General features: G+C 37.2%; 1 protein-coding gene across 2 annotated transcripts in view; it reads left to right on the top strand.

The window, feature by feature from the left end:
- The window catches only part of LOC122789351 (disintegrin and metalloproteinase domain-containing protein 8-like), a 688,349-nt gene extending 676,562 nt beyond the window's left edge, over positions 1 to 11,787 (top strand). For both annotated transcript variants that reach the window (XM_044056732.1, XM_044056731.1), the window contains one exon: positions 11,587 to 11,787. In XM_044056732.1, coding sequence (XP_043912667.1) covers positions 11,587 to 11,658 — 72 coding nt within the window. In that variant the 3' untranslated portion in view covers positions 11,659 to 11,787. The remainder of the gene's footprint in view (positions 1 to 11,586) is intronic.
- The last annotated feature ends 488 nt before the right edge of the window (positions 11,788 to 12,275 follow it).

Raw genomic sequence — 12,275 nt, 5'->3', positions numbered from 1 at the left:
TCCGAACGCTTCCTCAGACATTAATGTCTGAGGAAACGTTCGGACCAGAACGCGAAAGCAGTTACCTTTACAAATAGAGTAATTATTTTTAAGCCACTGAGTCATGTGGAAGAATTTTATTAACTTTGTTCCTGTTGGATCATTTGGTTTCAGTTGATGTTCAATCTCTCAATAGTAGCATTTCATGTATAAATGGAAAGCCAGCTATAGACTGTTACCTTCAAAATTCTGTTGAAAAAAATCTTAATTTTGTGTTAATCACAGTTTTTTTTTCCTTTTTTGGGAAGTTGTATTTACAAAACAGGGAACTGCAATGGGATATCATTTTCCCCATATAGCTGAGAATATTTGAGTGTTTTTATGGAAATATATTATTTATTTTTCATGTTGTATTGACAACTTTCTGGGGGGTTTTTTTCCAAGCACATTTATGTCTGTTTTAGGATTTTATTCAACATTTAAATTCAAACAATTTAAGTAAAGTATTTACAGGTATTTGTTCTCGAAATGCGATGGTATGTTTAAATGTGCCAATTATGTTAAAGCTGGAAGGGACATATATACTAAACTCTTCAGGAAGCCTATGAGTGTGAACACATTGCTAATGGTATCAAATAGTCATTGCCTTTCATTTAATAACAACCTTATCCATAGAGGAGTTTAAAAGAGCCTTCTATTTAAAACCAGAGAAGCTTTTCTAGGCAAATTGATGCATATGATTAGTAGAGAGTTTAGAAGGGATGTTTTAAGGACACATCTACAAGATGAAGTTTTAGAGGGAACCCAGAGGGAGGACATAGGTTTGACAGAAAAGTAAAATGTGATTAATATTTATTTTACTATTCAAGCTACCTTTATCTGTTTTGTAGTAAAATAATATTGTTTATAGAAAATACTTGAAAGTGTTAGAATACACCAGCATGAAATTGCCTGCTTAAACCTTTACAATTAAATTACCATCTCCCCCCACTAGAGATTCTTACATAGTGACAACTAGCTTGAAGGTTAGACTGAGATCTAGCTTTTTTAAGCAAGCACTAGGACAGACCTTCGAAGCTCGCCTAAAGGAACATTTCTTGGGATTCACAAAGAATTCCATCATGGGAGCTAAGACCTGTGGCCAAAAGTGGCTGCTTCACAGATCATGGAAAATGTCAGTCAGAGACACATGAGCCACAATGAGGAAAGACCTGATTACTGGCAAATTTGCATGTCTCTGAATCGCATGGCATTACTCCCATGTGATAATCAGTACTTTCCTGTGGTAATCATCTCTGGAGGCCCATGCGCATACCTACAAACTTTAAAACACAAGCACACACACACACACACACACACACACACACACACACACACACACACACACACACACACACACACACACACACACACACAAACACACACACATATACGCAATAGAGTTTTATTCTCCTTAGTGTTCAGAAAATGAATTGTGATGCTGTTCTTGTATTAACTTATGTTAGTCATTGTAATAGTTAAAATAACTCACTGGTATTATCTAGTGTTCCTCTTGGCTTTGTCCAGAGGTCTTCAGTACTGCCGTTTAGAGGTATGTCAGCATCCTCTACACGGACCCTCTGCCATCCCTCTCAGTTACCCCTAATTTTATGGAACACTCCTGAATGTGCCTCTTCTACCTGCCCTGTCCCTCATAACCCATGGATTGTTAGAGTCAGTCAGTTATGTGAGACATTAGAGTTTTTTCATACTTTTTGTTGTTTAGAAAATACATGAAGATGCAACACTAGTGCTTTATGATCTCCTCATCTGGTGTGCAGGAGTCAGGCTCTGCTTAGGTAAGGAGTTTGATTCTGTACCAAGGATATAGGGTTTTCAGCCTTTTCCCCCTTTATCTTACTTTTTTAAAACTGACTTAGGGTAATATTTAAACAATCTCCCTGGTGTTTAGTGATAATGCAGAGGACTAAAGCTATGCTTTGTTAAGTGTTCCCTGTATCAAAGGTACAGGGTTTGAAACCTTTTTTCCTGTCTTGTTCTTTTAACTTTTTTAAGTGACTTACAGTAATATATAAAGAGTATCCCAGGTGTCTTGTCATCCCCCAACCCATACATCTTTTGTGCTGCAAAACTAATGTCCTATTAGCCTAAGTGACTGTAGGGTAATATTTTAAGAATACTCCTGGTGTCTGGTGCCTTTCATGCTGCAAAACTGTTGTCACATTAGCTTGTCTAATGACTGCATGGTAATACTAAGAGTCTCCATGGTGTCTAGTGTACCACTCACCCATATGCTATTTGTGCTGCAGAGCAGTTGTTTTATTAACTTTTTAAGTGAGCTAAGTACCATTTAATTTTCCCTGATGTCTAGTGTCTCTCCCCCCAACCCTACTACTGGATTTGCTCGTTGATGAGGTTAGAGGTATGGACACCCCCACACACACACATGACCACAGCGTCCCTATAGATACATTCCATTAAGATAACAACCATTTTCCCTGATCAACTTCCAACTGAGTACTTCAAACTCACTGCAGAAAGCCTTGCATATCTTGTCTCACTTCTAATAAACTGCTCTGTCCAAGAAAATACATCCCTACTTTATTGAAAAATCCTTTATAATATCCCTCCATGAAGGCAGATCATCAACCGAGTTCACAAACTATAGACCAGTCACCATTTTGTCACCCTTATTGAAAATCTTGGAAAGTTGTATTCACTCTCAACCTACTGCACATATTACTTTTCATAACCTCTTGTCTCCATCACAGCATGGTTTCAGTTCAAGTAACAGTATGATGACTGCCCGTCTAAGTCTCACAGATATAATTAATCCCATGATAAATTCAGGTCTTATATCCTCAGTAATATTTCTGGCTCTGTCCAAGGCATTCAGAAGTCAATCATCAAATTCTCCTAACTAAACTCTCTTCGTATGGGCTGTCGCCCTCCTCACTTAACTGGTTTCTTACTTACCTCACTAATAGGTCCTAAATGGTGATGTGGACAGATGATTTCTCCTCGTTCCTTCCTATATCCATTGGAGTCCTACAAGGATTCGTCCTAGGACCACTGATGTTTAACTTATTTATCAATGACGTAAACGCAGCAGCCACAGAGGCTACCATAGTACAATATGCTGATGACTCCATTCTGATGTGTGCTACAAGGACAAAACTCGTGCTCCAAACCCTCACATAGAAATCCTTATCATCCATAGAAGCTTGGATCAAGAAATCACAACTCCTTCCAAATCTCAATAAAAAAATAAAAATAAATAAATAAATACTGCTGCTCAACCCATCGCCCTGTTTTCCCCCTAAAAACAACCTTTAATGTATTGTTATCCAACAAGACCAGTGTAGAACTGGCACCCCATACCAAACAAGTAGGTGTAATTATAGGCAACCACCTGAGATTTGATCTTTAGCAGGCCATAAAGAAAACACAGCAAAAGCTAGGCTGCCTCTGCAGAGTAAAAGAACCACCTTACTGACTCTGCTAGATAAAACATAGTCAATTCTTTTCTACTGCCTACCCTATTATATGCCTGTCCTATCCTAACCAGTCTCAACTCCTCTCTATCAGCAAAATTAGAGCAATGCTAGAATAAAGTAGCTAAATTTGCAATTAACCAACAATATACTTCACATCACTGCCTCTCTCTAAACAACTAAATGTGCTCAAACCGACTAATTCTGTATTGTACAGTTGTAGGATAGTCGAATTCCACACCACAAAAACCCCAACCAGTTTATTCATAGATTGAAATCATAAAAGATAAGTGCTTTCCTCCTAAGACTTAATCAGATCTGAGGTGGTCCTGTCTCTGAATCACAAAGGGCCAGTTGAAGTAGCAGCTCATGTTATGTCGGAGCTCACCACTTGCAGTATCCCTTTCTGAATCGACCCCATTGTCTTGTTGCCATTGTGTGTGTCTTATGTTTTAGTATCTTATAATAAAACAAGAAATATCAGTGGAATGACTTTCTTTTTCAAAATAGTTTATTTTTTTTACTTCCTTTGCCATTTACACTGTTACTTTTTCATTTAACATATTTTACATTGAAAAACTATTAGACTTGCATGACAATTAGTTCAAGAACATAATAGTGACTGTAAAAAAAATAATAATAGTGTAGCACAACATGTTTTTGAAGTGTATGAAAGGAGAGTTCTTCTTTAAAATTCTTTGTTATGAGGACTATCCATTTTATTCCAAAACATTCACGTGAGTACAGGCATATATTTCTTAGAAGACTTTATGCTGTTTACATATTTAAATTTAACAAAGTCAGCACTTAAAGGGTTAAACAAATACTTTTCACGATAATCTCTGATCTAATTGTTGAATGGTTCTTTAGATGTTTGAATAATGAGCTTTTAAATGTATATTTAAACTTGGAAATGTTACTGTTTAAAGTAACCCACAGAAGAGTTGTTGAACTTAAGGCACCATTTTTCTTATTGAAGAATGAAGTCTTTTGGAATACCTGCTATTTCCAATTTGGTTTATTTGGAATATCTGTTATTTCCAATTGGATTTCTCCAAATTCTTTGTGGTTTATATGTAATACTTACACCCTTCACTTTTTTGAAGTCACTACTAAGTTCTTCAGCATATCTGCTGTTAACTGAATATCACATATTGCTATAATTTTTACTGAAACTCTACTACAGTCACTGTTTCCCAGTTCTCTGATGTAATCAAATATATTTGCCAGTCATCCATTTTATAAGACAGTCTGGTTTTATAGTTAAGTCTTCCTGATTTAATAAGATCTTGTTGTAATTTATTTAAACAGGATTTGTTTATTAGATTATTTTTGAAATGCAGAATAGCATAGTTCTTGCTGTATAGTTTACTGATTTTGTAATTCTACCATACTAGATTATTGTTTATACTTCAGTATGTTTATGTCTTGTGTGAATATGTACTTCTGGATACTTAGTAATAGCATCAGAATTGTTGCATGTTCCCTGTGATGTAATATGAAGTTCATTCATTCAACTTCTCTCAAGTAATCAAACAGCCCACCAGAATAGTCAAAAAGAGTAAAAAAGAAAGCCTATTAGACTGGATCTTACTAAATAAAACAACCTGCTCCTACTTAGCCAGAACCCTTCCAGACTCGCTGAGTGACCATCAAAGTACTTTCTTACTTAAATACAACTCCCACCACCCCCAAAGTCCTATACTTCAAATAATTTGAAACAAAAAACACTTTAACTCCACTAACGTCAGATGAGAACTAAAGCTATATAATTGGTCTGACCTGTATTACCTACCCTTAAACGAAGCTATCGAACACTTCATCGCCACCTTCTTAGATATATTAAACAGACACGCCCCTGCAAGAACTACTAGAGTCAAGTCAAAACCAGTTCCATGGTTATCTAGGGAAACTAGGCAAAAAATAGCTGAAAGAAATAAAGCCTGGACAACCTGGAGGTCCAATAAAAGCCCTAGTACACAGCAAGCATACCAACAGATTAGGAATCTAACCAAAAAACTAGTTATCCAAGACAGGAGAAACTACTTCATTACCCATCAAAACCAACATATGAATAATCCTAAGAAATTCTGGGCAGGTTTAAACAAGTTACTACACCCTGGTAAAACCATTACCCCACCCCCAGCATCAAGTTTAACAAAAGACAACATAGCCGAATCATTCAATACATTCTTTTCTGAAACCGTACAAGCTCTAGCCTAACAACATCTCACTGTCACTACAACAGGTGTCCACACCTCCACTAGCTACATGCCCACTTTTAAACTGCAACCCACCCCAACCTCCTACATAAGAAAACTACTCCCCAGCTGAAACCCACAACACTAGGAGCAGATTCCCTCCCCAATAAATTTCTAAAACTGGCAGCAGCAGAAATAGCTGTACCAGTTTCTATACTAATCAGTAGGTCAATCACTGAAGCTACAGTGCCCCTGATTTGGAAAACTGCCTATATCATAGCTGTTCACAAAGGGGTACTTCCTATGACATCGCAATTCTATCTCCACTGGCTAAAATATTAGAAAAATGCATCCACCATCAACTAATGTCCCACCTTATAAATCAGGAACTCATATTTCCAACTCAGCATGGTTTCCTTCCAGGTCATAGTACCACCACAGCTCTGTTAGCATTCATAGATACCATAAACCATAACAGGAACAATGGTAAACTTACTTCTGCCCTTTTCTTAGACCTATCAAAAGCCTTTGATATGATTGGCCATGATAAACTCATTTGCCACCTTAAAAACCTTAGGCTTAGACAATCAAACAGTCTCCTGGTTTGAAAATTATCTCAGGGACAGGCAACAAGCAGTACGGTGAAACAATAACTTGTCTCCACTTTTACCAGTCACTCTTGGGGTACCTCAGGGATCAATACTGGGTCCCTTGCTATTCTCAATTTTCACAATCTCCACTCAGCGGCAAATAGCACTAGCCTTATCAAATAGGCAGACGATTTCACTATAATATGCAGTGCCTCAACCCTGCAAGAACTACACAATAAAACCCAGGATAATTTCCACTCAGTTGAAAACTGCCTTACTGACAATGGCCTCATTCTTAACCCCAAAAAGACCAAGATCCTGCAATTTCACCCATCACAAAATACCAGCCTTAGGGCAACTTTCAATATCCACTCTAAAAATGGTACACTTATCACACTTAAATCCCACAAAAACTACTAGGCATCACCATTGATAACAAGTTAAAGTTTGATATCCACATTAATCTAGCTATTAAAAACACTCACGGAAAGCTAGGTAGTCTCTACAAACACAAATCCTTCCTGACCCATACTGCTAGGACGACAATTGCTCACACTCACTTGCTCTCAACATTACTTTATGCATCCCCAATCCTAACAAATATATCCAAAACAGAAACCAGCAAACTGGCAACCTGCTATAATCAAATAGCCAAATTTACTAATAACTCATAGGATCATAGATTAGTACTAGGCTTACTGCCCTTGCGAGCCATTTTAAGCCTAGCCAGTTATCCCTTGAGGGGCTCAAACCCTGCACCTTGTGTTTGTACGACAAACACCTTAACCATTAGGCCACCCTCCCAACCCTTCTTTTAGAACCCATCACTATCATAACCTAAAACAATTGAACTGGCGTGAACTGCCAAATTTAGTAATCTACAATCAACTTATCACTTATAAGCTGCTCTCCCACCCAAAAAAATAACACCATCTTTAAGCAACCTAATTCAGTAGTATTCGTGTCCTAGGCAACTCCGCTCCACAGATAAGTTACTATTAACAGTTACTAGATCCCACACCCATGCCGGTGACTCCCTCTACTCATCTTACATATCCAAAATTTGGAACTCCCTGCCTTCATCCATTACCCCAGAATCTTCTCTATCCAAATTTAAAAAAGCTCTCAAAAGCCATCTCAACAACAAATGGTTATGTCCCTGCTCCACACCAGACTAACTTCAGTCTTACTCTACTACTGCAGTAACTCTTGCCTTAAACACATAGTCTCCTGATAGGACTGCACAGTCTTATCAGTACCACATTCAGATGCATGATGTGACTCTAGATATTTAACATACTTTAATATTGTTTGTATATGTATTGATCATTCTATATGTTTTTGTCAATGAATTAATGATGTGTGCTCATCTATATGGTCTGGTTGTATGTACTAGAAACATGTTAGAATATTTTGTTTGTATGTCTTGCATATATGTTTCTTTGGAGCTTTTCTCCTCGGGCCTCCTCTGAAAATGGACATGTATCCAGTTGAACTATCCCGGTTAACAAATGTAAAATAAATAGTAAATAAATAAATAAATTTATCATTATGTCCCAAACTGTGTTAGTGAGTATGATTAATGGCCTTACCTCTATGTGGTTACTTTTTTCTAGAGCCAAGAAAGGAGATAATTTCCCAATTTGTTGGTATCAGTTGTAAGATTAAAACAATACTACCATGGCCAGTGCATAGAAGTAAAGGTAGAACTATGGAGAGTGAACATTCAAAAATCAACATTTGTTATGGTAATATGAATTGTGCTGTTACCCCTCAATGGACAATGAAGAACTGTTCCACATGATTCGGATTCACGGAATCCAATAATATTTAACATTTTTTTTTATCAGTATGGCAATTTTTTCATTCTACATTTGGGTGGTTGCCCATACACCATATGCTATTTTTTTCTATTTATGATTTAGTAGATTACTGTGGCTTTACACTAAATACTTTATAATAGTCACAAAAGGCATTCTGATTGTGAATAATATGAATATATCTGCTATTTTATATGTATGAGTTCTAATTCATGGATTTTTTTGAGAGACACTACTGCTGCCTGTTCTGTTTTGGTCTATAGCAATAGAAAAAGGTGAATCCTAGTAAATTTGGTATTGAGTTAATTTCTTTAAATTAGGTTTCTTTCACTGTACAAATATGCATGTCCTCAGCACAGAAAAAGGTTTTGATGTTATCCACTTGCTTATTTAAACTGTATGCATCTAGCAGAGCTACCTTTACCTCAGTCTGTGTTGGACCATTTTTTTACCACAATTTTGGGGGAGTGATTTGTTCAGGAGTAATTAAAGACACTATAGTGATAGGAATATTTTCTTTACATCTGGTATCTGTATTCCCTTGCATAATAGGTGCAAACCACTTTCTACAATGTAGATGGGTTGTTCACATAACTCATCTAAGCTGACAGACCTTTATGTGTAGCTCCACCTACCACTCATTACATCTTAAGGTTGTTTCCACCCCTTGACTGCCCAGTCTTGCCTAGATATGTTAACTCCCCTCACTCCTGTGCATTGTATTACTCCATGGGATGCATATATGTGCATCTGTGCTCTGCTGTTTGACTGTATGTCATTGTAGCACAGAGATCAAAGCCGACTTTCTAGATGCTCTTAATAGCACTTACCCCTTGAAAGCACACCAGTAAGGAAAGTAACCTTATCCCAAAGCAGTCTCAGCCAGTTGGTAGCAAGAAAATATGTGAATCTTGCATTTTTCATTCAAATAGACTAGACACCTTATACAACTAGACATCTGAGTGATTAGTCATGTTGTGTTGGAGGTGCTAGCTGAGGAGAGTGTAAGTTACTAATGTCAGCAGACCTATTCTAGTGGGTCTAGTGGGAGGGAGCACACATCAACTTTCTGTTTCCTGACAAGTTCTAACGGAAGCTGGAGAGTTTAAATTTGGAGGGATAGGGGCAGTTCATGTGCCTACATGCATACATGAGGGACTGGCATTAGGATTATAATCTCATAGCAAGAGGGTCTCTTGTTTGATTTTCTGTTGCATGCCTTCACTGCAGAGTGTGCATGCCCTCCCTGTGTTTATGTGGGTTTTCTGTGGATATTCTAGTGTACTTCCACTTCCTAAAGATATACAGTAGACATTGGTGACTCTAAATTCCCTATGTGTGCATGTGTTGTGTGAGTAATATGGAAGAAAGGCCTGTCAATCTACTTCCATTCCCTCCTTGCCTACAAACTCCATAGATGACAGTGGCTGCTCACAGAGTTGCTACACGAGTGAGGATGTTTGGATGGACAAGAGACATTGGGATAGGTTCTATGCAGAATAAAAAAAAATGATTGCCCTTAAAGAAACAAGTAACAATTCTTCTTCATCTGTGCTGAACTTCCCTGAAGTCCTTGGTGTATGCCTCCTAACTCAGTAATGCCCAAAGACCACTGGTTACATTAAGCTGCCTTCTGCTCAGTCCTTGCAGTGACCAATGACAGTAACTGCACTGAACTCATCACACTAAACTCCTGCTTGTATGCATGCTTGAAGTAAATCAAAATCTCAGTAGTGAAATCTGTGATGTTGACACTAGATTTGTCTTACATATATGCTCACACAGACACACACACACACACACACACACACACACACACACACACACACACACACACACACACACACACACACACACAAAGCATTCCTCTACATACAGTGGCACATGCATGCTAATACCTGGTGCCTTCAAGAAATTTCAAGACTCTATATTATAATAATACCTATTTTTAATTACTTGTATAAAATTGTTATGATATTTCTCTTATATGTTAAAACAATAAACCTGTTTTGAAAAAAAAAGAAATTTCAAGACTCTACAGTTCAAGTATCAAAACTATGAAACATTAAATGTGATTCTCCAGCTGTAACCATAAGCTGCAAACTCAATGCTACACATTTAAAGTATTTTATACAGGGGTAAGCCTCACTGCATCACCTGATGTGTGTGGGGTGGCTGTGCCCCTGCATCCCCACTACTTATATATGCTTTCTGTAAGAACACTGTATCTCAGAGAATGGGGAATTTTCCAAGATACAACAATTTCAGACTTACTATACAGTTCCATTACATTTAACTTGAGTTATCAGGTCTCGGACATACAATAGGAGAACCTAATACATGCATGCAAAGTAAACAAGGCAAATATTATTTAAGGCACGTGTCTCTACCAAATATAACTCCAAAGTTGCATCAAGGAAGTAAGAGAATATAAAGCTACAAATGCATGTGCAGCAACATTGTAGCAGCTTCATATAGCCAGTTAATTGATGCAGCAATTGTATGAGTGAATGCCAAAGCTGTGAGACCCATCATAACATGCAAAATAATAAATAATAGATTTCCGTGTTTATGAGTCACATATTGAAATCATGAGATTTATACCACAGATTGTTAAATCTGATTTCTGGCCATTAAGGTGATTCTACTGCCATTGATTAGAGAGTATGTAAGCAATTAGCGTAACTGTAGCAAATTCAAAATATGTCATCTTAAATAAAGTAAGTTAATGCCAATAAAAGTACATTTATGAAAAAAATGCAGATTTTGTGAAGTTATTTAAAATATTATTAAAGTAATGTATTATTCTATGAGATGATTTGCTTTTACTAATACCTATGTTGTTTACTAAAATTGTATAAATTTTATGGTAAAAACCTCCAGTAACTTTGCATGTATGTTAAAGTTTATGGAAATATGGGACATATATTCTTATCTTGATGTTACAAAAATGTGATTTACCAGCTCTTATTTCAATGAAACTATCCTCTGACAAACGCAGTCCTTTCAAAAGAAGACTCTTTGTATAAAAAATAGAAAAACAATGCCCAGTCAGGAGTCTCTGGCATCTTGCACTACCTTTTGGGGAAGGGGCATTCCCAATGTCACATGCATATGTGAGCGCATGCACACACACACACACACACACACACACACACACACACACACACACACACACACACACACACACACACACACACACACACACACACACTAGGAATAACCTTCTCCTGAGAATACCTTTTTTCTGTAAGTTCCATATGCTGGTTTTGGTGACTTTTACTTTGACAGTAATGATGAACTATGACATGAGCATGTATTATTGGTCATTATTACTAGTTATTTTACATTCTGTTACATATGATAATTACTTTAAAAATTAAGCAAGGAAAAATGTATATATTCAACACAGTTGTTCAGGAATTGACCCTTGTTGAACATATGTTGTTTTTTCTTTCTCCTACAGCATCTCATCTGCAGTTTTTCTATTTTTGTTTTATAGATAGCCCTTATGCCAAAAATCGCTCTTAAGCCTGTGGTACATCCGAAACAACCAGTCAATCCCAGATGCTGAAATATTCCGTTTTGGAAGCTGTTCTGCACTGAAAAATTAATAATATGTTTGGGAGTCACTGGAAAAAAAATAATGAATGCATCAATGTTTACATGAAAAATGAGTACGAAATACAAAGATCAAGCTTAACACCTTTGTTTGTCAGTTTTTTACCCACTTATGATAGCAGAGTTATAAAAAATATGTCTGCAGAGATTGCTGTTACTAAGTATGATAGGTGGGGGGACATAAAAGGAAGTCATAAAAATAATCTTTGCCTTCTTTTTTTTTTCCTTTGTGATCTTTATAAAGGCAAGAATGATTAGAGGAGAGCTGTGATTTCTGCCATGAGATCAGTTTAGCTGGATGAAAATAAAGTGGCTCAATTAGATTTCATTGCATTTAGCAGACTGAAAGTACAACTTGTTGAATTTAAAGGAGCTAGGTTGATTTGTCAAGTGTAACCTGGATGTGTATGGACAGCCATGGTGATGCAGCGGTTAGCGCTGTTGCCTCACAGCAAGAGGTTCTCCGGTTCGATCCTCAGCTGGGGTGCCTTCTGTGCGGTGTCTCGATATCCTCCCTGTGGTCGTGTGGGTTTTCTCTGGGTGCTCCAGTTTCCTCCCACATCCCAAAGA

Source organism: Protopterus annectens, chromosome 14.part0 (assembly GCF_019279795.1).
Source record: "Protopterus annectens isolate FY-2018-M chromosome 14.part0, PAN1.0, whole genome shotgun sequence".
Lineage (NCBI taxonomy): Eukaryota > Metazoa > Chordata > Ceratodontiformes > Protopteridae > Protopterus > Protopterus annectens.
Note: the sequence above shows the minus strand (reverse complement) of the source record. Positions and strands in the feature narration are given on the sequence as shown.